The sequence below is a fragment of the Triturus cristatus genome, chromosome 4_1, assembly GCF_964204655.1.
Source record: "Triturus cristatus chromosome 4_1, aTriCri1.1, whole genome shotgun sequence".
Taxonomy (NCBI): domain Eukaryota; kingdom Metazoa; phylum Chordata; class Amphibia; order Caudata; family Salamandridae; genus Triturus; species Triturus cristatus.
This window is the reverse complement of record NC_140585.1, coordinates 547,021,658-547,049,464: the sequence shown is the minus strand read 5'-3', so window position 1 is coordinate 547,049,464 and position 27,807 is coordinate 547,021,658. Positions and strand designations below refer to the sequence as shown.

The following is a 27,807-nucleotide window of genomic DNA, read 5'->3' as shown; positions in this document are numbered from 1 at the left end:
CCTCCTATCGAGCCTACTAAAATTTCCTGAAATATTGGCAACAGAATTGGAAAATCCACAGACATTTTCAGAAGTATCGGGTAACAAACCTGAGATTCCCAAAGACGAGTTATTAACATCACTGTCTCATTCATTGCGTACTATCAAAGTAACTTGTAATCATTGAAAAGGGAGGAAAAGCATACCAACTAAAGCCCCTCCAGTCCAGTTGGAATGCTTCTATTCCTGCTGACTCTGGGTCTAGTTGCAAGCTGAAAAAACTCCTTAGCTGGGAATTCAACCTATTTCAAAACAGATCCACCTGACATGGACCCCAAAAATCAATCAACTTCACGAAAGATGATCAGTTCCGAGCCGTAGTGTGGAACGGATGTGGCAAGGAAAACCTGCCCAATGGCTGAAACTGACTCGTTCACTGTGACGATGTATAAGCAAGTGTAGAAAAATGTGCCCGAGGCGGCTGCATTAGCCGCGTTGGAGTCCCAGCTGTTGGGGGTGCCGAGCCGCCACTGAGAGCCTGCGGCCGTCTGAGATCCGAGGTGAACTGTGCAGCACTGGAGCCCTGTTGACGCGAGCGGAGGTCTGCTGGCTTGGAGCGCCGACGAGCAGACCACTGTGAGGTACCTTGGCCAGGTAAGGGGCCTTGAATCCTGGCTCACGAGTGGGGGAGGAGTGACCCCAGGACTCTGCTTGGCAGTGTGGAGCCTTGGGAGCTGGCATGCTTGAGGTGTTGCATGCACCGTGGAACACCCCATGTTGGCCAGTGGAAATCTGCTATGGGATGATTGAAGCCTACATTGCCGGCAAACGGGTCTACAGTGAGGAGTCACCACGGGGGAGATTTGCGGGGGGCCGGGCGCTGAATACTGTGGTTGGTGGCGCGGCCTTCTGTGTTCTAGTGCAGTGTGCTGAGGATCGTTGTTTGGATGGCGGTGCTACTCCCTGGGGTTACCTGGCATGTCTGTAGTCAGACCTTCAGTTCATTGTGGTAATGGTTGTTTTTGGCGATCCCCCCTACCAAGACAAGCATTGCCAAGAGGGACCCTAAGCAAAGCAAACTGCTGTTTGATGCTGCAAAAGATAAAGCAGCCACCTTTCTGAGGACCCCACCCCGGCGTTAGGGGAAGACATGGAACGGTCGGGCCCAGAAGCACTCTTGAAGGAGCTGCGCTCCGGCTTCAAGGCACTGGATGGCAGGTTCAAGGTGTTCGATAAAATACTAGATAAAATGCATGAACGCTGGAGAGTCACAAGCGATGACTGGATGCAGCAGAAAGCAGAGTATCGGATTTATAGGATGGAGCAGCGCAAATGTCCAAAAGGGCAGAAAAACTGGAGCAGCAGGTCAATACGCTAGCCATGAAGACTGAGGATTTGGAAGCAAAAGGAAGGAGGAATAACCTGCGCATATTGGGGGTGCTGAAATCGACTAACAGTGGGTCTCTGGACCAGTTTGTTGAAAGACTGCTGACGGAATTGTTCGGTGCCGATCCTTTTACTACTATATTTGCTGTAGAATGCACCCACAGATCGCTGGGGCCGTGTCCGAATCCAGGCCTTCCGCCTCGATCCATAATTGCGAGACTACTAAGCTTCTGGAACCGCAACACCACACTCAGGTTGGCAAGAAAAAAGGGCCATAACATGTCAGGGATCAACTCAATCCTTGTTTCCAGACTTTACTATCATGGTGCAGGAGGCCCGACGCAAATATGCAGGAATTAAGGTAACGCTGCGCAATCTTGGACTGCGGTTTGGAATGTTCTACCCGACGCGGCTGCGGATTGATGTGCAAGGGAAAGTGCGCATATTTGACAACCCCACGGCTGTTCAGGAATTTTACAAGTCCTTTTCTGAAACTCAGCAAAACAACCACCTTGGGTCACCTGGGGGGTCGCAGCCAGAGATCCACTCTAGTGCTAGCATGGATTTATTTCCGATGGGGTAACCGCACGGGCCGTTGTGCCTGATCCGCAAATCTACAGATAAGTTTGGCATGACTTCATGCCCTTGTGCACATGTTTCATTTCCAGTAAAGCTGTGACTGCTGGATATGGTGGTACAGCTGCCACACACAGACTGGAGAAACAGTAAAAGTTCATGTTTCAGGAAGTGAAGGCTGACGTAGTGTTAAAGAAACAATTGATGGACGGAATGCTGGACAATGTAAACATTCACCCCCAGTCACAAGGATCGGGGTTAAATCCATCATTCTTTTGCTCACCACACCACCCCAGTTTGGCCCCAGCCATATGCAAATCAGTTTGACCCTGTTCCTTGTGGGAACAGTCCAGCACGAACTGTCAAGCCAGGTCCTCCCTGGACCGGAAACAAGCATCCTGGGACCGTTTTCGGGGTTTCACCCCTCATCAGCCAGGCTAGCTTGAATCCAGTGGCGAAGTGAGCTCGGGACCCATGTCTGGGCATACCCTTACTACTTAGGATGACATATGCAAAAGAAACAATTGATGGACGGAATGCTGGACAATGCAAACATTCACCCCCAGTCACAAGGATCTGGGTTAAATCGACCATTCTTTTGCTCACCACACCACCCCAGTTTAGACCCAGCCATATGCAAATCAGTCTTGACCCTGTTCCAGGCGTGGGTCTCGTGCTCTCCATGCCAATGGAGTCAAGCTATCCTGGCTGATGAGGGGTGAAACCCCGAAACCGGTCCCAGGATGTTTGTTTCCAGACTAGGGAGGACCTGGCTTGGCAGTTTGGGCTGGACTGTTCCCATGAGGCATAGGGTCAAGACTGATTTGCATATGGCTGGGTTCAAACTGGAATGACATGGTGAGCAAACAAACTATGGATTTAGGCCCAGATCTCTGTACTGGGGTTAATGTATGACATTGTTCTGCATTCTGTCCATCAACTGTTATTTTTGCTGATGTAGTGTTGCCACACCCCCAGTGACGTTCACATTATAGAGAAATGTTTAGCCAACGATGGCACTGAGAAGTTAAGCACTTGTTATGTTTGATGTTTTGGGTATACGCTGGGTGGTTAGACGCCCGGTAGGGGTAGTGGGAGTTGCGACCATATGTTACCTATAGGCGATGGGAAAGTTCGCAGACAGGCAGGCAACACTGTCCAGAAGTTTTTAATGTCAGGGTGATATCACTGCGCGAAGTGCACGATGATGGCGACTAACATTAGAGCATTTGCAGACATAGCGTTCGTGTCATGGAACATTAGGGGGCTCAATAATTTGCAGAAACGCAGACAGATGGTACAGTACATGCTTTGGCACGCAGTAGATGTGAGGTTCGTGCAGGAAACGCATCTGGTGCCCACTCGGGCACCTACATTGGGCTCCACATGGGGGAAAGATAGATTGTTCGCCAGCTATAGTTCACATGCATGGAGGGTGGCCACACTGATACACAGGAACTTGCCGTTCAGACACTTACACACAGTAGCAGACCCGACAGGGAATTATTTGCTGTTACTGGGGGTGCTGCTGGGGTACCTTATATTATTAGTCAACATATATGCACCGAATGTAGATGACCCAGGTTGCTTCCACAACTTACAGAAGAAAATTGCCCTGCTAGAAACGGTTCATATTTTAATGGGGGTGACTTGAACATAGTATTATATCCCACACTTGACAGCACGACCAGAGCATCTCATACTAAACCGAGAGCCCAAACAGCATTAAAGAAACTCTGTGAGCAGTACCTGATGCATGATGTGTGGCATCTGCGATGCCCTACCGGCCTAGTGTGCACGCATTATGCAGCGCAGCATAATACATGGACGAGGTTAGACTACTGGTTGCTGTCTCATACTATGACCCCTTGGGTGCAGGATGTAAAACACCTGCCCCGCACACTGTCCGACATTCCCCGGTGGTCCTGAAAATGTACACTCCCGGGGCGGGGGCATAGACAGACAGTGGCGGTTCCCAGAGAGGGCAATGATGGATACAGTCTTCAGAAACAAACTCAGGAAGGGAAAAATTGAATATTTTGAGATCAATGCAGGGTCAGTCCCGCAACAAGCTAAAGTATGGGAGGCATTCAAGGCATACATGAGGGGGTATGCATCTCCAAGGATGCAGGGATATTGAAGGACCTCCGTTATACGCTCACCAAATTAAAGGGCGGGCTTGTGCACTTAGACCAGGAGCAGACCAAAGGGGCATCTCATGAATACCTGTCCAGGAGAACGGCACTATTCGCGGAATACCAGGAAGTGGCAACAAGAGAAGCTCACTATTTGGGTAAATATGCCACAGCAAGGAGATATGGGGAAGGGGAAAGGCCGGGGCGAACCCTGGCACGCCTGCTGCAGCCACCACATGGACAATCAATCGTATCTAGTCTGCGCAGGCCGCAGGATGAATATATAGCTGACACACCTGGAATTAAATGAGAACTGATGAGGTACTACACAGATCTATATACCACCAGGCGCACAGAGAGGGATAGTGACCTTGCCGTCTACCTGGACAGTATAGCCATGGTTTGGCTAACGTCTGCATAACAACAGTTCCTAAGCAAGCCCTTCATGGTTGAGGAGTTCAAGCAAGCAATAGAAGCCATGAATGGGAACAAAGCCCCGGGGGCAGATGGGTTCACAGGCCCCTTCTATAAGGCTTATAAAGAGCTACTGGCACTGCAGCTGCTGGAAGTGTATGCTGAGGCATTGCAGGAAGGAATTCTTACCCTTTTGTTGCGGGAGGCTGTTATAGTGCTGCTCCTCAAACCTGGAAAAGACCCATTGTGTTGCAGCTCCTACAGGCCACTGTCGCTATTCAATTTTGATATGAAACTATTGGCTAAAATGGTGGTGACCAGGTTGATGTTACTGCTGGGGCAAATAATATCACCAGCGCAATCAGGGTTCATCCCACATAGGTCTACTGCATTAAATCTTCGCACGTTCTTTTCTATCCTGCAAAGAATAGCGCCCACAGTGCCGGCGATTGTGGCACTGTTGGACGCGTAGAAGGCCTTTTACTCGCTTGAGTGGCCCTTTCTCTCGGCAGTGCTGTGCAAGATGGGATTCCCTGTGGGGTACATCGCTTGTCACTCTGCTATACACCCGATCGACAGGGCGGATAAGAATAAATGGCACAATAACCCGTTCTCTTGAAATATTGTGAGCCACTAAGCAGGGATGCCCACTATCGCCGCTCTTGTTTATCATTGCTGTGGACCCGCTAGTGAGGCGTCTCCAAGAAAATCATCTGCATTAAGGACAGCAATTTAAAACTGGCCCAGTCCTGGTGAAGCTCTATGCAGATGATATTATATTGTATGTCAGGCACCCTGCAGAGAATCTAGCCCCATTGCTTCGCAAGTCACACGTTTCAGGCTTCTCTCAGGACTGCATATTAACTGGACGAAATTGGTGGCATTCCCATTAACAGACGTACAAGACTGTGCATGAGAAGAGTTTTCGCTGACATGGTGCGACACAGAAAACCGGTACTTAGGAATTGTTTTGCATAAGGAGCAAATATTGCAGCTGAACTATGGTTCAGTGATGTAACAACTAAATGTTAAAATAGACCAATGGATGTGGCTGCCGCTCTCATTGGCTGGTACGGTCCCTATAATTAAAATGGTTATTTTACCAAAACTGCTGTATCTATTTCATAATATTCCCATACCACTCACCAATTCATTTTTTGCTCAGCTACGAGAGCACTTGATGCGCTTGATATGGGGAGGACGGCAACTACGTATTGGGTGGAATACCCTAGTGCTACCATATGAAAAGGGAGGGTTTGGAGTCCCAAATACGCAGTTATATTACTTAGCAGCACAGTGCAGCTACACATGGCATTGGTATCATCCAGATGCCAGACAGCCATATGCGAAACCTGAGGCAAATCTGGCCGCCCCAGTGCTGCTACGTGGGCTCCTATATGCGGGGCTGCCTCTAGACAAAGAAAATGTTCAAACGGTATCAATTACCTGCTGGGCCTGGAGGAAAATGTGTGTAACGGGGGGAGTTGTGCTGTATGTTTCCCAAATTTCACTAGTAGACACTCCTTGGGTACCCATCCCGTCATAGCTACTAGTTAAACGCACATTGCGGCAGTATGATCTATTGACATTTAGGGACGTGTTCCCCAGGGGTCACATTTACTCATGCACTGAGGATGATCGCTTTGCAGGCGCTACACTTATGGACCAGTTTGTATTAACCAGACTCCAAAGCGCTCTGCAGAGACAAGTATCCGCTTATCCCCTAAAACCAGACACTTTTATGCCACTGAAGTTAATCATATCGGATACAGAAGGGGACAGACTAATACCCAAATTATACCATGCTGGCCTCGAACGAATGCCAGCGTGCGATGGTAAGGTCAGAAGCGCATGGAGAGCAGATCTGGGGTACCCCATCACAGACAGAATATGGAAAGAGTGTTGCACGGTCACCCGCACGGTTTCTGGTAACTACAGATACAAACTGCTGCATTACATATTTTTACGCAGGGTGTATATGACGCCAGTGAGAATGGCACTCATAGACAAGTCCCGCACAACAAACTGTCCTAAGTGTCAGGCCCCAGTGGCGGACTATATCCATATGCAATGGACATGTAGCAGGGTGGCAGTGTACTGGGAGTATATTTTTACGCCTCTGCAACAAATGACAAGCCTTCAAATTAGGCCATCTCCACTATTGGCTATGCTGGGCTACGTTGCGGACGACCCCAAAGCGATGTGCAGGTATGTTGGCATAGCACTACTTGTTGTAAAGAGGGAGTTGGCCATTCACTGGGGCCGCAGGAGCACACCAACACTCGAACAGTGGTTTAAACGTTTAATGTATTGCAATACTAATAGCGAATTATATGCTGCATTACAACCCCTACGTTCAGGCCTAAAGATATTTGGCAGCTTTTGAGAGATTATTTGAGAGACAGAGTTAACATAGATAGCAGCCAGTGAGCACAATGTACAACAACAATAGAATTGGATGGGCCTGCGAGTGTGGGAGAAGGGAGGGGCATGATAAATGTTATGTAATATAGGCGCCCGACTGGAGCCAACAGATGTGTAAATTGATTTGGCACTGTAAAGTGTGCTGCATGCTGTGACAAATGAACGCAATGTTGTGCACTATATTGATTATTATCTGGAGTGACTTAATTGATGATGTGATGGATACTGAGACAGTGAGCACTGTTGATTGCAATCTTACTGATAAAAAACAATAAATAAAGTCTTTAGAAAAAAAACCTCCTCATCGCAAAAGACTCTGCAAGTAGTTCCAAACATTTTATGTGCAACCTGCTTTCCTCTTCCAACCATATTCCTCCTGTTGAAACTGCACCACAACATGCTCTCCAACCTGCTAAACTTACATCTGATTCTATTTTTAGTTCTGGATTCTCCCCAAAAATAGCTTTTCCATCCCATGCCCCCATATTCCTTAACCACCAATCAAGCTCCTCCTTCACTTCCTCTGTAAGCACGCTTTCAATCTGTGAAGCGCTCGATAATTCAAAGGACCTCGAAAGATATCCTGAATTGTTGAAGACAACAGACACTCTTGCCAACATTCTCATAGAAATTCTTTCCAAAATCAACACCTTCCGTATTTCCTTTCTTATCTTCTGCAACTTTCCCCTTGGTAATTTCAATTGACCTTCTACTGTATTCAACATAAACCCTAAAAGCTTAGGGCCCGATTCACAGAACTAATTTAAGACAAAATCCTAAACTTACTACCATTTTGGTATTCACAGAAGACACTTATTCACTTCGGTATTCACAGAAGTTATTAGTCCTAACTTTAGGACTCCTAAATGCCTTCTGTGAATACCGAAAGTCTTAAAATTAGGATTTTTCTCAGTTTAGGAGTCCTAAAGTTAAGACTCCTAACTTTACTACTACTAAACTGAGAAAAATCCTAATTTTAAGGCTTTCGGTATTCACAGAAGGCATTTAGGAGTCCTAAACTTAGGAGTACTAACTTTACTACTACTAAACTGAGAAAAATCCTAATTTTAAGGCTTTCGGTATTCACAGAAGGCATTTAGGAGTCCTAAAGTTAGGAGTCCTAACTATACTACTACTAAACTGAGAAAAATCCTAATTTTAAGTCTTTCGGTATTCACAGAAGGCATTTAGGAGTCCTAAAGTTAGGAGTCCTAACTATACTACTACTAAACTGAGAAAAATCCTAATTTTAAGACTTTTGGTATTCACAGAAGGCATTTAGGAGTCCTAAAGTTAGGACTCCTAACTTCTGTGAATACCGAAATGAGTAAGTGCCTTCTGTGAATACCAAAATGAGTAAGTGCCTTCTGTGAATATCAAAATGGTAGTAAGTTCAAGATTTTGTCTTAAGTTAGTTCTGTGAATCGGGCCCCATGTCTCCTGACTCGGAAACAGACACGACTTCTGCCTGTTCACAACAAACCCCAGATTCCCACAGCAAGGACACTGCCATATGTGTATTCTACTATCTTTCACTGCTCCTAATCCATAAACAGTATGTCACTCAGATATATTATTAAACGTACACCACATGCCCATAGATACACTGCTACCGGCTGTAGTAAACAGACCGAATGGCAGGCAAACAAACTTCCACATTCTTCCACCCCACCGGAACTATAAAAATCTCTGATGGGGTTCCCATATCGGAAATGTCACATAGGCATCTTAAAATCCAACAGGGTCAAACTATCCCCTGTCAGAAGTAGATATCTCAATAAGTGCATGCCTTCCATCTTCAAATAGTGGTACTCCACCCAACTATTCAGGTTTCTTAGATTTATCACTGGTCTCATACCCTTGTCCTTTTTCTCTACCAGAAATATATTGCTTACAAACCCTTATAACTCTTCTCTTACTATGATAATTGTTCCTTTGCCACCAATTCCTAAACCTACTTGCTCACCAGTTCTAATAGCTCTGTACTGAACCATAGCATTTCTTGGAGATGGAACTGTACTAGTTCTTTTATAAAGTCTATGCGAAAACCTTGCACCATCTCTAATATCCAATGATCTCCTGTTACCAGAGTCCAGTTGCTGAAAAATTGAACACCGGGAACGGTGGTCTTCATGATTTCCTCTCCCTCTTGGTCTCTGTTTCTGAAGGTAAAAGCCCCCTGCTTGGTATGAGCTCTGATAATGAATGGGCTTAAAGAAAACTCTTGTGATACTCAGACAACGACCATGGAACCAACTCCTTCTTTGCCTGGCCCTCACCAAAAACTTGACAGTTAAAGACTTTCGTCATCTCATGTTGAGATTTTTGCAGGGAACTAAATGCCCCTACATACTTTGACATATTCTTTATAAATTCATCTCTAAATAATTATCCATTTGCAGCTTGGCCTGCTTCATTATTGGCTGATATCACCAAATCTGGGTCTATTTGTAGTAAAATACTTCCTGCGCTCAGAGATTTCAGTATTTACATTTCCTAATAGACAAACTGCCCTCTAAACTCATTTTCTTAATACCTCTATTACATAAGCATACTCAGCCACATCAAATATCTTTGTCAATGTTCCCATGAGGTCTAGCAGCCTATCCTGACACATTTTCAGTCCTTAATCAAGTCCCTTCCTAGGATCTCGTCCCCCTTTGCCAATAAATGGCAGTATCTTAGCATCCAAATCAGGCATCATCATCACGTTTGGCCTCAAACATTCCGATCTCAGACGCAACCTTACATCTTTAGGAATTTGTTTCCTCAACCATATTTGTACATACTCAGCAACATGTGCTGTCGGGTACCACTCTGGTGAAAGCGGATATTTCAACATGGAAATCAACATAAATTCTCCTAATGAGTCCATTAAAGCCTCTGCTTCTCCACTTCGTGTGCTCTGTAATGGCTCAGATCTCTGAACCCTTTCTCTGTTCTCATCATCTGATTTAAATACAGAAGAACAGCTCAATTTAACTTCTGCACTACCAAAAGATTCATATGATAAAACAACAGAATATGTATGTACATTTCGAAAATTCCTCTTAACTTTTTTGGGACCCTTCTCTTGGCCCCCATGCGTGTCCTCGAAACCACCATTTATTGTTCACTCACAAACCCCAGTATCTGCCACCGCAGAATTTATTTACTTCACTTGTGTCGGGTTTAATTTAATGTTTTCTTTTCCTACTAACTTTCCCACCTCTTCTACCTTGCAAGGCCTCACCAGCTGGCCAAAAGCTCTCCTCCTCAGAGGTCAAACTCCTAAAACATCGCCTCTAATTGTTTCTCCAGTTTGTCATTTGCAGAGGAAAACATTTGCAGCATATTGTTTATTTGTATCCTCTAAAGAAATCTCCCTTTCATTTGTCCACTAGATTCAGTCATTTTCAAAAGCCACCTGATTCACAAAAAACTTTCACAGTATTTACTACTTAGCTACAATATATCAAGGTGCACTAATTATTGTGAAAAACGACTTAAACAGAAACCTATAACCATTAACTTATTCCCAAAGAAACTCACTGTCTCTGTAACAATTGACTGACTATTCCCCTCAGGTGTTTGTTAAAAAACAAATAGATAACTGTCTTGAGCCAATAAACATTCCCAGACTGTCCAAAGAAAAGTTCCTATTTACTTCAATTACATCTTCGCAATTTCCAAAAATGTCTGCACGCACATAACTAATACTTAAGGCGGGCGTGCCCGAATTATGTATGTAGCCCTTTGTCTATTTTTACAGGGCTTGTCCATGATCTAAAGTTTGCTCTTGAAAGTTGAACACTTAATTAATTACTTTGAACCCTGCCATATACATCACTGCCCCAATCCTGCAGTGTGTGCTAACTGCCGCTACAAGGAGTGGGAGAGCCTCTAGTCTGCTTGTGGCATCAGAGCACAGGACACCATCACCATCACAACGTCGCACAGCAGCGCACCAGCACCGCAGATCTAATCTCCTCGCTCACAATACCTAAAGCCATGCGTTGCTGCACGTGGCCCTGCCTCTCAATCTCCCAACAGCTGGGCTTACCTCTTCCCCAACTGTAATCACAAAGTTATATTTTATGACTATAAACAGAATACAATATTTGTAGTCCATTAATAGTAACCTCATGTTTACTATTAAATATTTGTATAGACATTCCTTCTAAAGAAACTTACCTAATTCAGTCAGACAGTCAACACACGACATAAACATCAATATATTAAAAAATATTCATTTACACTATCCAATATTTGTAAATCAGCTCTTTCAACCCTCTTAAGGTCATTTTAGTTTGTCTATTACTATAATCTAGTTTAGAGAGAATGAAAAATGTCCTAGCTATCATAACAGAATATTTCAATTCTATCAAGGACTCTGAGGGGAGGATTATGTTATTCTTTTTTCACTTTATTGCATAGCAGCCATTTAAAGCAATTGGTAAAAAAACTACCATTCCCATGAACCATAGGGAATGAGACAAAGTTTTTAACAATAGAGTCCAAGTATAGAATGGCCATGTGAACCACCAATTACAGGCCTTCAGTCCCATCATAGTCCTCTGCCTACTTCAAGTCCCCCTCTTTCGTCGCTCGGAGCCAGCCAGCTTGGACGCCTCAGGAATCCTGTTTGTTCGATCCCCCTTTTGGAAGCAAGTGAAACAATTAGGCTACAGCCATGGCTAAGGATTAGCCCTGTAGGGGGAAAAAATCCAACGAAAACTGCAATCGACAGTATATATAACCAAACTTAAGCTGAGTAGGCTAAACAGTTTACTTACCCTGATTCAAGGGCGGGAAGTTACAAGAAGTTGTCTCCTGGGTGGAATAATCCTCGCCTCCGAGTCCTTGATAGAATTGAAATTTTCCGTTACGATAGCTAGGAAATGTTTCATTCCATGTCAGGAATGGAGGCAAGGATTATGCTTGTTTAAAGCTTATCAATCACCGGTTTAAAGTAAAACCGCTTAAAAGTAGAGTCCGAAGACCAATCTGCTGCATTCAGAATGTCTTCCAGACGAGCTCCCAGGGTAAATGCTTTAGAGGCCATTGCACCTCTGGTAGAGTGGGTACCAAAGGCTCAGAGGTCTATGCCAGTCTCCTGCATCACCCAAGGGACCCAACGGGCTATCGTTGGAGAAGAGACAGCGTTATGTGGCTTTTTAATGGCAATGAGCAGTTGACGCTCCCGGAGGGCGAATTTCTCCTGACATTTCCTCGTAGGCCTTAAGGCAGGCCACCACACACAACTTAGGAAACTCCAGGAATGCAGGATACGAAATAATCTTCGTATTCGTCTTAGTCCGCCTATGGATAGTAAACGTAACCCCCGTAGGGGAGAAAGTTTGTCCTGAAACGTCCAGGGCTCGGACATCCGACACACGCCTGCACGAGACAAGGCAGAGTAGCATGGCTAGCTTTGCTGAAAGCTTCTTGCGCGAGATGAATCTGTTCGGTTGCCATGACAGAAACAAGTTCAAGACCTGGTTAACGTCCCAAAGCATGGAATACCTCGGTTCTGGGGGCAGAGAGAGGCGAATACCACGCAGAAGGCAACAAACAAGGGGATGTTTCCCGACTGCAGAGCCATCCACCATGATATGTCCTGCTGAAATAGCAGAGCGGAAGATGTTAATCGTCCGATAGGCCAAACTTTCCTCCGCCAGACTAGCCAAGAAGTTTAGGATGGGAGTCACATCCGCTGCCACAGGATCAAAACCCCGTCGCAGACACCAACGGGACCACCTTCTCCAGGTAGATCGATACCGCTTAACGTTACTGTCGGCCCAGGCCTTGGAGATTAACTTCTCAGCTACTCCCGAAAGGCCTGGGACTGCCCATCGTCCCCGGTAATCTGCCACGCCATCAGGTTTAGGGAGCCCTGCACAATGAGCGGGTGAGGAGCCTTGTCCTGACCAAGTAGAAGGGCTGGAAAGCGGGGAAGTGGGGTTGGGAAATCCCAAGAAAGTTCCAGCAGAACTGGAAACCACACTTGAGACCTCCAAATTGAAGTTACTATCACCACACTCGCCCCCTGACGCCGAACCTGAGCCGAGACCCTCGTTATCATTGCAAACAGGGGAAAAGCGTAACCCGCTTCTTCCCACCAGTCCTGAAGGAACGCATCCATCTTCTCCACCAGGGGGTCCGGCCTCCAGCTGAAGAAGCGGGAAAGCTGATGGTCCAGCCGGGAAGCGAAGAGATCGACAGAGAACGGGCCCCAGATGCTCTGGAGGTCGGCGAACACCCCCCGATGCAGCTTCCACAGGCTCACGTCGTGGAAGTGGCGTGAATGGAAATCCGCCACCTGATTGTCCTGTCCGGGAAGATATTCCGCCGTAACAGAGACATGATGGTCCAGGCAGTATCGCCAAAAATTAGCCGCTAGGTCCGAAAGGGCCTTTGACCTCGTGCTGCCGACGTGATTGATGTATCGGACCATCGAGATGTTGTCCATTTTGAGTAGAAGACAGGACCGGATCCAGTCCTTGGTCCAGCACTCGATCGTGAACGAGCCTGCCAGGAGTTCTAGACAATTTATATGAAATTGTTGTTCTTGTTGTGACCACACACCGCCCGTGGTGAACTCTCCACATCTCACTGGCGTCGGATTCGATAACGATCTCGGGTTTGGACCCAAAGATCGCCCTCCCGTTAAAAGCTTCCAGGTTGAAGAGCCACCACTGAAGCTCTTTCCTGGCCTCCTCCGACAGAGGCACTTTTTGAGAGTAGGAGAGGCCTCGCCAAAGGTGCATCGCCATGAGGCGTTGAAGGGCTTGGTAATGTAGGGGGCACGGAAAAACGGCCTGGATAGAGGCTGAGAGAAGGCCCACAATGCGGGCTAACTGTCTGAGGGAGGTCTGAGACTGTGCAAGCGTCGGTTGGATTTCGTAACGAGCCTTTGTCATTTTGCACAATGGAAGGCTAAGAGAAGCCTCGAAAGAGTCTATCAAGAAGCCGAGAAAAACGACCTTCTGGGCGGGTATCAGGCTGGACTTTGTCTCGTTGACCCAGAAACCCCAGGCTCTGCAGAAGATTCACCGCCATCTGGAGCTGGGAAGCAAGTATCTTGGGACACTGCGCCATCAGCAGGATATCGTCCAGGTACACGATGAGACGTATTCACGACGCCCGGAGACGCTCTATGACCAGCCGGAGGACCTTGGTGAAACACCACGGGGCCAAGGAGAGGCCGAACTGAAGTGTGGTGAACTTGTAAGTTCTGTCCTTCCAAAAAAACTGTAGGAACCTCCGGTGAAAAGAGAAAATGTGGATCGTAAGGTAGGCGTCCTTGAGGTCGAGGCGCACTAACCGGTCGCGAGGGCGACGAATGTCACGGAGGTGGTGATTCCCCTCCATCTTGAAGTGGCGATAAACAAGCAACTCGTTGAATACCCGATGGTTGATCACCAGCCGCTGGCCGCCATCGGGCTTGTCCACCAGGATGAGGTTGCTGATGAAACCTCTCGGATGCGGAGAAGACTCAGCGATTGCCCCTTTAGCTAAGAGGGAGCGCACCTCTTGGTCTACAAACACGGCATCTGCCTGCGAAAAACAAAGAGGACGCGGTCGGACGGGTTGCAACGGGTCCCCTTGGAACTCTATGTGAAACCGCCGTACCGTCTGTAACACTCAGGTGTTCCCCGTGATAGAAGTCCAAGCCTGGAAAAAATGCACAAGACGGCCCCCCACTCTTAGAAGGGAAGAAGGGAGAACACTCACCGGAAGAGTTGGAGGCGCCACCGCCTCTGCCGCGTCTATTCTTGCCACGGCAACCTCTGGTTGGGTAGAAGTTCCCGAACCTTGCCGAATCTTGATACTGGCCTTGGTTGGAGCCTTGTCCCCTGTTGTTGTAAGGACGGCTGGACAAGCGGCCCCTTCCTCGTCCGGCCCCATGGAAAACCAGAGGGCGAAAAACCTTTCTAATTGATGTCTGGGCTTTGTCCAGGCACGTAAAAGTATTAACAAAACGCCCAAGTTCCCTGATGAAAGGTTCTCCAAAAAGGCAGCCCTGAGTGACAGGGCCTGCCTCAGAATCTGCGAGGTTCCCTAACTTTGGGTCTACTTTAATAAGTAGGGACCATTGCCATTCGGTGGACAGGGCGCAGTTGTCGTTTCCTAGAAAAACCACTGCCCGCTGTGCCCAGGAGGAAAGGTGTTCGGGGGAGATGAGGGACCCAGAGGACTTGGCCTCCTCTGCCATATGTAATATTTTGGTGAGGGGCCCCAAGGTGTCTAAGAGATTGTTCTTGCAAGTCAGCCACGATCTGTCAATTCCCTTCTTAGGGTACTTGACAAACTACTGTAAGAAGGGGGCCATGCGCGGATCTATGTCAGGAGTGGCGGCCACCTTACCTGCTAGGGAGGGGCGGGGGCACTCCGCCCAGAGGCAGTTACGTGAGCCCGGTTCTAGGGGCTGACGAATGCGACTCGCCACATACTGAACAACCTTGTCTGAGGGGGCCCAGTCCAAGGACCTGGGGTGTAGGATGTAGTTAGGGTTCAGCATATCGGCACAGAGGTCTTCCTCACTGCGGGTGGGGCCGGCGTCATCATCAGGCATACCCTGGTCATCATCAGCTGTAGCCTGGTCATCAGACCCCGGGTTAGCAGGTGGTGCCAGAACGCCTGCTTAAGGCGGGCAAACGCATCAGCGTCAACTTCCGTGTCTCAGGGGCGTTTAGAAGATGGACGCTGGATGTCAGCCGGAGAGTCTCAAGGTGGGGAAGACGACTGCGCAGCTCTTGCAGCCTTGGCCAGCCGGTCACAGGCCTGCTCTATTTTGCGGGACAGACGGTCCTCCAAAGGCGCCACGGCCTGCGCAACCGTAGTATGGATAGAACTGTCCACTGCATCATAGCTGTCATCCCACGGCAGGGCGGACAGGGTATCCTCCTCCTACTGATCATCCAGATAGGTTTCCTGATAAGATCAAAAGAAAGGGGGGAGGTAGAGGGAAAAGAAGCTAGGTCCACCCTCCTGTATCATATTTAATCAAAAAATCTGAACTCTCAGATAGAGAACCTAGCAGGAAATGATCACTCAAATGTTGGTGAAGAACAATGAGAAAAGAAGGAAAAATGTCCTTTCTTGAGTCCCCTCACTCACCAGGGTTTCCCCACGGTGACATGCTTCATCATAGGGGCCATCTCAACCCGCTGCGGGTTGAGGCGTGCTACGACTTGCGGAAATACGTAGGAGCACTTTCGTGAGACTATGCGTGGTGTGGTGTTGTGTATGGAGTGGAGTGAGTTATAAAAATATCTAACTAGTGGGCTAAATGGCTTTATTCTTGCTCCTAGTTGATATATTGAAAAGGGGTGAGTCCCTAGGGGGTCTGGCTATAATGCATCAGATGTCCCTAGTGGGTGTCAACATGTTTCGAGCTTCCCCTCAGCTCTTCTTCAGGACAGGGTCCAGCCCTATGCCTTCCACTCCTGAAAGTGATCTAAATTGGAATTAGAGATACGTGCTGCAACCAATAAGCATGCGCGTTAATACATACGGTATCTTAACTTTGTATATCTGTAAAGGAAAAACACAGTTAATTATGTTGGACAACCTACTCCTGATGTGGTAGGTAAATGGCATTAAGAGTTGGTGAACATGGAACAATAGCGTGCGCGTGATAAATGACATGCATAATCAAAGGCACACACATAGATTAAGGTGTCATTGCAAAAGTGCTTTTAAAATCTGTTCCTTCATGACCAAAAACATGACTGACGGAATTAATATGAGTGAGCTAGACAGGCAAGGTCCGTGCCCGTAGTGCTCTACCCCGTTACACCGAATGAAAAAGGCATGTATGCGTCAACTATTTATAATGCGTAGTCGGATGTACTACTGATTGTGTGCCTGGTTATCGTTCACCTAAGTAGAATCAAATCATGAGCCATGGATGTATATCGCTATAATTATATATATATATATATAATTATCAGAAAAGCGTCACTGCATTTAAATATCAGGAAAAACGGAGAACGTGCTTGAAAAATCATCGCAAATGAAGGCATGCTGATAAAAAAAGCCAGAGTTCGTGAAAGTTTCACATACATCAACAAACTATCACATACCTCAACTCAACATCACTAACAACATTTAACCAACATTACGACACAAAAGACATTTTTTACATACTATTTAGCGGGCAACAATGCGCCTCATGGTGCTGGAGGGGTAGGGAGGATCTCGAGCGCTAGAAAAAAGGAGAAACGAGGGAAAGAGGTGTCAATCGCCTCAGTGGTTTGGGAGGAAATGAGAGGCTCAAGGAGTTTCCGTAGGCTGCCCGGTTCCTGTGGGGGGAAAGAAATAGCTTACTTGTCGGAGAAATCCTCTCTGGCTTGCTTGCCTAGTTTGTCCCTCGAGACCGCATATTGGCGAGTCTCGGGCGGGTTCTGTATTTAAGGAAGTGTTCCCGCCTAGTCGTACTTTGAAGACTAGAGCGGGAACCTTTCAAAATGGCCGTCGCCTATTGGCGCATCGAAGCGCTCTATTGGAGGTGTATACTTCCACCTTGATAAAGGAAAAAGTGGGGGGGAAAAAAGTGGAAAACATGTGTATTAGAGAAATGTATGTATTAGTTTATAAACTTAATGGTAGATATATGAAAAGTTTTTTTCAAGCTTGGATAAGTGGGAAAAAAAGGAACCTAAAAACAAAAAAGGGGGGGGACAGACATCAAATACAAATATAGACAAACACTGTTGTTGTTTGGAAAAGGTTCCAAAAGTACCAATTATGTAAACGGGCTGAATCTCATTGGTCCTGTGTAAAGGTATTGGCGCACTAGCTTGGTGGGCAGCTCCTAGGCTGGGAAGTTCTTATCTGCGGAGCTGACCCCAAGGAATGTTATCGTTCAGGCCTTGTCTATCGCTGCATAATTTGAAAACCCAGCATTGCTCCTTCTCGAGGAGTCTGTCTTCCAGGTTTTCCCATCCCTTAATGTGTTCCAGTACCACCCATTTGATGTCGTTGGGGGTGTGTTGTCGCTCGATAAAGTGCGTTGTCATTTTCGTTGTGGCTCGCTTGCACCTGATATTACTCCGGTGTTCTACAATCCTTGTGCTCACTTTACTGGTCGTCATTCCTACATAGTGTAGATTGCATGTGCAGGTAATCATGTACACAACTCCCGATGTGTTGCAGTTGGTGAAATTGCGAATTTCCCAGGTCATACCATTGTTGAAGAAAACCTTTTTAGTGGCTGTGGTCAGGTGGCAAACACTGCAATTACTGCACAGATAATGTCTGCTGGGTAGTGTGTGTAAGGTTGTTTGGCCGTCACTTGTGGTGGTGTTCTTGGGCCGGGTGTGGACCAAATAGTTACGGAGATTCTTCCCTTTTCTGTGGCTGAACATGGGCCATGGGATATCCAAATTTCCACTGTTCAGTGTACGCCAGTGTTTTTTGACAATCTTTGTCACTTGGCCTGATGCAATGTTGTAAGTTGTTATGCAGATGGGTCTTTTCTGTGTTACATTTGTAGGTCTAGGTTCCAAGAGAGCTTCTCTGTGGTTGTTGGCTGCCCTCTTTTTCGCTTTTGAGATCAGATGTATTGGATAGTGTCGTGCTAATAGTTTTGCTAAAAGGTCTTTGGCTTGGGTATTGTAGTCTTCCTTTTCAGTGCAGTTTCTTCTCAGTCTCAAGAACTGACCGAAAGGAAGGTTATCTTTAAGTTGCCGGGGATGAAAACTGTCATAGATCAATAAACAGTTTCTGGCTGTTGGTTTGAAATGTGTAGTTGTGGACAGTTTGCCTTGATTTGCGTTGATGTTTAGGTCCAGGAAGATCGGCTCCGACCTACTCATAGCGTGAGTAAACTTCAGAAAGGGGTCTTGAAGGTTGAGCCAATTCATGAAATCTGTGGCTTCCGTTTCATTCCCCTCCCAGATTACCAAAACATCATCAATGTAACGTTTCCACAATTTTAAACGGTTAATAAGAGGATTGATGGTATTCAGTATTTTCTCTCTCTCAAGATGGTGGACGTACAATCCTGCTACACTCAGCGCGAAAGTGCTTCCCATGCTGGTACCGTGTGCCTGACGGTACAGCGTGTTTTCGAACTTGAAATAATTCTCTGTTAATGCCAACCGGCAACATTCAAGAACTACGTGCCGGGGTGTATGGTAAATCCATGGGTTTTCGAAAAGGACCTCTTCGAGGATTTGTAAGGTTTATTTGTGCGGTAGGCTGGTGTAGAGGCTTTCTACATCAAGACCAATTAGAATATTAGTTGCTGGGTTGAAACTCAAGTCTTGGAGAAGGCATAACACCACTTTTGTGTCCTGTAAGTACGTGCTGGTACTCTGGATGATGGGACGTAGAAAAGCATCCGCAAATTTTGACAAAGGTTCTAAGATGGAACCGATGCCTGACACTATAGGTCTCCCTGGTGGTCTATCCATAGATTTGTGAATTTTAGGTATGGTGTAAAAAGTAAGGGATGGTGGGGTTATTGTTTCCAAGAAAATCAGCTTCCTTTTTGGTAATCCAATTGTTAGCTGTGGACCCTTCTGACAGATGAGCAATTTCTATGCGTAGGTGTTCTGTCGGGTCCTTCTTGATTTTTGTGTAGTTTCTTTCATCTGCCAAAAGGGATAGGCACACTTCCCGGTACAAAGTGGTGTTCTGTAGTACTATGGCACGTCCTTTGCCTGCCGGTTTTATGGTCACCTTTTCATTGTTTCCCAGTTCTTGTATCGCCCATGTTCTATTTTACTGGTGTTGTGAAAGATTTTGATGGTTTTTGGGTCTATTTCAGATACTTCTTTCAGAACTGCTTTTTCAAAGGCTAGTAATTCTACAGGGAGACATGCCGCTGCTGGTGTGAAATTAGACTTTCTGTGGAGACCTGTGTCACTAGCAGTAGATGATGTGGTAGGTGGTTTCTCCTTGAAGTAGACTTGGAGTTTGATTTTACGAATGAACTCATTGAGTTCACAGCAGTCTGAATTTGTCCAGACTTGGCGTAGGTACAAAACCAAGTCCCTTTTCCAGGACTGATTTTTGTGTTGCAGTAAGGGTGGTCAGATAAATTTACCACTAGACTGGGGGGTTGTGGCTGGTTGATGGGTTGTCTGAAGGGCCCATGCTCCTGGTATGGCTCCTTGACGTCTCCAGAGGTTGTGCCCATTGCACTTGTTGACTTATTCTTGATTTTCCCCTCTGTGGTCCCTTCTCCCGTCCTAAAAAAGGATTGGTTTGTGGTGTATGTGACTGTTCATGCTCCCAGAATGGGTGTGGCTGTTGTTGATAAGCCTGCTGGTGAAAAAGTGGAGTGCCATAGAAGAAAGGGGATGGTCCCTGATATCCTGGCCAGCCAAAATTATATCCACCTCTGTTCCTGTAGCGTCCACCTCGAGGGCGTCTGCTTCTATTTCTGTAGTTACTATTGTAGCTGCCATCAGAGTGGTCTGAGCCGGTGTCTGAACCAGGTGTTGTATCTTGGGTTTCTCCCGGATGGAATGTAATCTTCCTTAGTATATGGATAGACCTTTTCATGTGTGAAATTCCTCTGATCTTTTTTGAGTTTAGTGTACTTGGTGTCATTTAGACTTATTTCGAAGTCCGTCATTGTTTTGTTGAGTTCTTGTAATCTTTTCTTTAACTCAGCCACACTCTGATAGGATCTTAGCCGGATTTCTAGTGTTTGGATCTCCCCTTTCATCTCTTCGGACAACCGTGCTGCGGTTTTTATAATCAGCACTAACCAGTCGCTGGTGCAGTGCCAGGAAATTAGCGACCAATCCTTTTTGAACAATTTGTCCTGTTGAAAAATGAAAGGCTCATTGCGCACTATTAGTCTTCGTGGTGCGGTGTCGGATCTTAAGTATTCGGCCATCATAATGCCGTGTATCATGGTTTTTATTTGATTCTTTTTTAGTTCGGAAAGTTAATCTCAAACTTGACTAGATTCATCTGAGTCTCTCAGTGGTGTCCCTGCTAATGGTAGAATGGACGCGATTATCCTTTCTACTTCCTCTTCCGAGAAAGTTAGGCCTGTTGTTTCAGTCATGATTAGGTGGTGTTTACTAGGAACAAAGTAGATTGCTCCCACAGCTGGGTGCTGTAAATTACAAGATAAAAAGAAAGGGGGGAGGTAGAAGGAAAAGAAGCTAGGTCCACCCTCCTGAATCATATGTAATCAAAAAATCTGAACTCTCAGATAGAGAACCTAGCAGGAAATGATCACTCAAATGTTGGTGAAGAACAATGAGAAAAGAAGGAAAAATGTCCTTTGAGTCCCCTCACTCACCAGGGTTTTCCTACGGTGACATGCTTCATCATAGGGGCCATCTCAACCCGCTGCGGGTTGAGGCGTGCTACGACTTGCGGAAATACGTAGGAGCACTTTCGTGAGACTATGTGTGGTGTTGTGTATGGAGTGGAGTGAATAATACACATATCTAACTAGTGGGCTAAATGGCTTTATTCTTGCTCCTAGTTGATATATTGAAAAGGGTGAGTCCCTAGGGGGTCTGGCTATAATGCATCAGATGTCCCTAGTGGGTGTCAACATGTTTCGAGCTTCCCCTCAGCTCTTCTTCAGGACAGGTACAGGGTCCAGCCCTATTCCTTCCACTCCTAAAAGTGACCTAAATTGGAATTAGAGATACGTGCTGCAACCAATAAGCATGCGCATTAATACATACGGTATCTTAACTTTGTACATCTGTAAAGGAAAAACACAGTTAATTATGTTGGACAACCTACTCCTGATTGGGTAGGTAAATGGCATTAACAGTTGGTGAACATGGAACAATAGCATGCGCGTGATGAATGACATGAATAATCAAAGGCACACACACATAGATTAAGGTGTCATTGCAAAAGTGCTTTTAAAATCTGTTTCTTCATGACCAAAAACATGACTCACTGAATTAATACGAGGTGAGCTAGTCAGGCAAGGTCCGTGCCCGTAGTGCTCTACCCCGTTACACCGAATGAAAAAGGCATGTATGCGTCAACTATTTATAATGCGTAGTCGGATGTACTACTGATCGTGTGCCTGGTTATCGTGCACCTAAGTAGAATCAAATCATGAGCCATGAATGTATATCGCTATAATTATGTTTCTTCATCTTGAGAAAACACCTCAGTGCCTTCCCTCGGGGAGTTGTAGCCCACACCTTGGTTTGAGGAGGGAACCCATATGATGAAGCATGCCACCTAATGGTGAGTTAGGGTTCTCGTCCGGAAAGGATTTCTCCCTCTGTGCTTTCTTTGACATTGCACTACCTCTATTCCCTTTCCCACATTTAGCCAGGTGCACTTTGTGTGTTATATACTAGATTCAAATGAACAGTATGCCCATTACTTAAATACCACTGCACCATCGCTTCATTAGGTGCAGGGGTTGGAAGTGTAAAGTAATGACTGATTGCATAGGGAAATATGAGATTTGTGCAGCTCTTGAAAAAGTAGGAACCTTGTGATTGTAACCAGGTGAAAAAGGGGTAAATAATAGATATTGAAAAGAGATTCTGCACATGCTGAAGCAGACTTTTTTAATGTTCACCCTAATGATTGGCTCATGGCATGAAAGGGGATCCATATGAATGTCCTTGTTTTAGCATGGCATAAGATGAAGGTGAGAGGAGGAGCCTTCCCACATAATGGAAGTGTATTGCCTGCATTCCAGAGGGTGGGAGGTGGTGGTGTAGACATTTAAGTGAGAGGGGTGGAGACAGGGTTACCCATTAGAAATTCATGTGCACTTTATTAGCAAGGGGCTTTGGATTAGTTTTTCCTGGGCACTGTCCTTTGGTAGCCTTAGAGGTGAGGGTGTGGCTGTAGTTTCTATTGTTCATGGTGAGGAGGTTTTTTGGCCAGGTCTGTTATTTTGTCTGTCTGCAATTGTTGTGTCAGTAAGGTTGAGATGCAGAGATTTCATACCTCACTGGGCCTCTGTTGAGGGTGCTCCTGCTTGGAGACAGCCCCAGTGCTCCCTGCCATGAGAAGCATGTGTTACACAAATGCGGTCTTTGGGGGGTGCCCAAGAAGGACACTTAAAAGAGAGCAACCAAAATGTTTGAATCCCGATATCGGCTCAACAGCCAGTTATTTTGGGCAAATGCCTTATTCTCCCCATGTCCCAAAGAAGAAATCTGACCTTTGGTAATGTAACTGGTGGTCATGTAATGCACTCCAGTGCCCTAGGACCGAGTTTGCGCTATATAAACCTCTAAAAACCAACACAACTCCATGCCGCAATCACCTTATGTCCTGGAACAGTGAGTTATGCCTGACTTTGCTTCCATAGTCCATCACGAATGGCAGCTGGGAAACACAGTAGAGGTTTGCATTTATGTGCGTATTTTCTTTGCAGGCAATGCAGAGGAGTTCCATATGTGCTGCAGTTCCCCCAAAATAACAAAGCTAGAATTCAGAAGGAGAATAAACAATAAAGATGCCTGTAAATTTGGTTCAAAGACAGAGGTCTAACGTCCAGCTATGTCTTCGGACAAATTGCTGCTTTTTCTTTTAACAAGGTGTAAGACCTGGGGTCTCCAGGCCCTAAGGGGGTAACGTGACACGAGCGGCTGGGCACCCAAAGGCCTGTGTGTTAAGCGACCATACAGCACACGCATCCTCTGAAGCAGTAAACGCACACAATAATGGACGCCACACAATAAGGTGAATGCAAATTAATCAGATTTTATCTAATCAAAGGAGCACCCACGGTAATCTTGGAAGGCAATGTATCTTAACTTGTACACATTAACATTTGCATTACAGCTTCTCATCACCTGTACACTTTAACATGTGCATTACAGCATCTCATTACGGGTACCTCAGCAATCCCTGCAGTATGAACTTCCCTAGTGCTGCGGGCCGGGGCCTGCACACGTGGCGCTACTGGTGTCTATGAAGAAACAAAGGCACATGAGCATAACTTTGCGGTCGTATAATGTTTGCCTAGCACCCTGAGCATAAGCGTTGTGGGTACAGGAAGCGCCTTGCACTTGGGACCTCCACTGGCGCATGGAGCGCTTGAGACCACAAACTGAGTTTACCCACTAATTGGACTTAGCACGCTCTGAGCGCTGGTGAATGCAACACGTGGGATCAGCGCTCCTTAGACTTAGAACGCATTGAGTACTGGTGAATACACAGGAATGATCAGCGCTACTGAGACATAGAACGCATTGAGCACTGTTAAATACAATTGAACGATCAGCGCTACTCCAACATAGAACGCATTGAGCACTGTTGAATACAAAGGAATGATCAGCGCTACTGGGACATAGAACGCATTGAGCGCTGGTGAGTCCTGCGAACGGCAGTCCCCAGGAGAGGGTAATCCCACGGAGGGGAGACTCACAATTAGGGCAGGAAATCCCACGGAGGGGAGACTCACAATTACGGCGGGAAATCCCACGGAGGGGGGAAAGTCACAGTCTCTGCATGTGGTGTCGTTCCCACTTGGCAGGGGGCGCACCGGGCCTTCCCACGACTCCCGGGGAGCAGGGGGGGGGGGGGCGAGTCTCAGGCCGCCACACGGCCGCGCTACCTCCCAGCCCCCGGGGGTTACCTTGGTCTCGTCGCTCGGTTCCGCTCCAGGTCCTTCTTCCGATGCGCGCAACTGCGAGGGACACTCCCGGACACTCGCTCTTCCTTCTGACGCTGTGACGGCAGGGCCCCGGGCTTCTCCGCAGGCCCCGACTTGGCACTGACACTTCCCTGAGGCCTACGGGCCGCGGCGGTGATCGCGTTGCGGGTCCTCGCACCAGGGGGGGGGGTCACAAATTAAGCGGGAGCTCGGCCAGCTCCGCGCTCAACAACAGATCCGCACAGGGGGTCACAGGTCAGGTCTGGCAGCGCAGGAAACACAGCGCCAGTACCTGGTCGATCCCCAGCAGTCAGGCAATCAGTCGTTTCATGAAGTTACAATATTCAGCTTTGGCATGAAGTTTCAGGATGTCGCTTCTGCAGTTTCAATATTCAGTCTTTGTGGCGCAGATGATACTGGCGCCCTTGGGGTTCTGTTCCTTGGGGGGTAGGGGATGAGTTGGCGACTAGGTCCTTCCTAGTCAGGCTGGGCAGAGGTTCCCTGGGTCCTCCTACTGCTGGGCAAGATCAGTGGGTTTCACAGGATCCCTCACTCACTTAAGAGGCAGCACCTAAGCCCTGTCACTCTCAGAGGCATAAGTCCCTGGCTAGGCCCTACCGCCTACACTCCTGCATGGATTCTCCAGCTCTGCTTCACCCCAACTGGCCAACTAACTGGAAAAAGTTCCCTCCCTCACTTATGTATCCCTAGGTCAGGTGACCTCTAGCCAAGGCTGCAAAAGTAAAAACCACACCTCCCTTCTAGAAGGTTCCAGCACATTCCAGGAGCTTCCCCATTCTACCTATGGGACAAAAAAGGCGGGCTGGTTTCGCAAAATTGTTGTGGGGTTCCAGCCAGCTCCTGGCAGCTAGGGTGCTACTATGAAAGACCACTCTGCAGTAGCAGGGGTCTGTGGCAGCCATCTTGGGAGTAGGGAGCACCTGCACCTTAACACTGGTTGGCAATGAAAAGGCGCCCGGAGACCTAAGTCCAACATCAAAAATGAGGGTGGAAAAAATTAGGCACAATCAAAAATAGATGGGGAGACTACCCTAGGGCTGACAGGTCCAACACAAGGACATTGCTGTTCACCTTTTTTCTCTGAGTGCAAAGTGGGAGGAGTTTGAAAATGTATGTGACAATCTTGTTGGTGTGAAAGGGAAGGCTGTCAGTTTCTTTATAACCCTCAATAAAATATAAATGAATAAAAAGGTGATTGTGGGGGTGAGAACAGAGTGGCACGGAGGTTGGTTGATGGTCACTTAGGGCCTGCTTACGAGTTTGGTGCATGGGTTACTCCATCAAAAACGTGACATTATACCAAATGGAACATATTAGAACTCGTAATATGGGGAACGGGATATCGGTCACATTTGTAATGGAGGAACCTGTCCCCTAAACTCGTTTCAGGCCCTGAGAGGCCAGCCCTGCCAGGTTTCCAAGGTCCACATAGTAGTGTTTGCTCTATTATAAAGCAGGACTACAAGTCCCAGAATTCAAAGAAAAAACTGGACTAGAACAGTACATCATTCATGGACCTGGGAAACGTGTCAGCTATGAGGGCCTGGAAAAGGTTTATGGATGTTATTAGGAAGCATCTTAAGAGCTCTGATGGATGTACAAAGGAGATGAGGACCTATTACTAGGAAGTCCACTTGGCTATATGTCACGCTATATAATACACTTCCTGTGATGTCATAAAGGTCAAAGTGTATATGATGTCACTTTCGCTACCCATGGCTTTTGGTGACTCAATGCCCATGGAAGTTGGGGGTCCCTCCATGAGTCCAGCTCCTACTGGTGGGGTGTAGAAGGTGCTTTGTGGGACCATGGGAATGATGACCGGGGCAGTGGGACTGTGGTCGACAGCACTTTCCTCTTCTCAACTGGTGTGGAGGGCTGCGATCTGTGTGATCTTTGTTTGCAAACTTCAAACACTTTTTTAAAAATAACATAAAATATACTTACGATGGTCCGTAGTTGCATACAACAATCATCATATCAGACCCACTTTCAAAATTGGTAATTTTTGGACAAAAGTTAGCAGCACAGCCAACTTTATAAGTGTCACCCCAAACAACCTAAAAGAAAGAATAGTTGCCTCATTTGTGATAGAACAGTGCACGAAACATGGATTCAGTGAACTATAATTGGCTTTTCATGTAGGGTAACATTTTTTATCTTTTTCGTGACATTAAGCAGGAACCTGTAAATCTACAGAACATACTTGCTATGTCAGGTACCTTTCTCTACACAGATGACAGTCATCAACAGCTGGCATAAGAAATCAGTCTGGCTTCCTATGAAGATTCAGTTAAACATTCACCAAACATAAAGGGGTAGTGCAAATGATGATGAATAATATATATATATATATATATATATATATATTTTTTTTTTTTTATTTTTTTTTTCTCCACGATACCTTTATATTGCCAAAGGATAACAACAACGCCTTGTGTAGCTGGCTAAAAATCACTTTATTTCGGCCTCCTTTGAACGCGTTTCAGCTGCCTTTGCAGCCTTTCTCACTGATCGGTGAGTAAGGCTGCAAAGTCAGCTGAAACGCGTTCAAAGGAGGCCGAAATAAAGTGATTTTTAGCCACCTACACAAGGCGTCGTCGTTATCCTTTGGCAATATAAAGGTATCGTGGAGAAAATAATACGAGATCTACTCCTGTGGGGTCCAGAGTGACGACTGGACTCTCGAGGCAGGTGGCGGTATACACGCAGGGGAGTGTCTCAAGATATATATCTATATATGTATATAGATATATAGATATATATGTGTGTGTGTGTGTCTCTTTTAATAAAAGGAAACTACCAATTTTCATTCAGATGCATTTCATTGCCTTACGCGTTTCAGAGCAGGCAGCTCCTTGTTTACAGGCTCCATGATTGTGGTAAATATTCTTTTTACCGAAACTGAATTTCATACGGAATCCTTAAAATAAAGTAAAATAGCTCAGAATAACAAGAGGCAGAAATCCGTGGTATAAGAGGTTTCTAAATGGGCTTTATTCCATCCAAAATGGCCGACTCGAGTCGCGGCCTTCAGGTTCCGTCACCACGAGGGTTCAGGAAGTGAAGTACAATACTTTATTGACAAGAAGTAACTTTTATAGGTCATACATTTACAATGAAACAAGTGCAAAAAGGCGTAACAATTGATAAGATAAATTAACATAGTGATACGTAATTGAAACTAGGCGTAATAAGGAGTAAAAAGAAACATGATTGGCTCTCATTATCTTACATAGGTGGATCTATACGATAATACTTAACATGGATGCGTGCGCAGCAGCATGACGTGTGATTGACGTGCAACTAGGGGGTGAAGGG

The 27,807-nt window shown here is 46.3% G+C and overlaps 1 protein-coding gene across 1 annotated transcript in view; it reads right to left on the bottom strand.

Annotated features, from left to right (window-relative positions):
• The window catches only part of LOC146855208 (glioma pathogenesis-related protein 1-like), a 588,956-nt gene that overhangs the window by 230,674 nt on the left and 330,475 nt on the right, over positions 1-27,807 (bottom strand). The window contains exon 3 of the mRNA XM_085652856.1: positions 26,434-26,546. Within this exon, the coding sequence (XP_085508982.1) occupies positions 26,434-26,546 (113 nt within the window). The remainder of the gene's footprint in view (positions 1-26,433; positions 26,547-27,807) is intronic.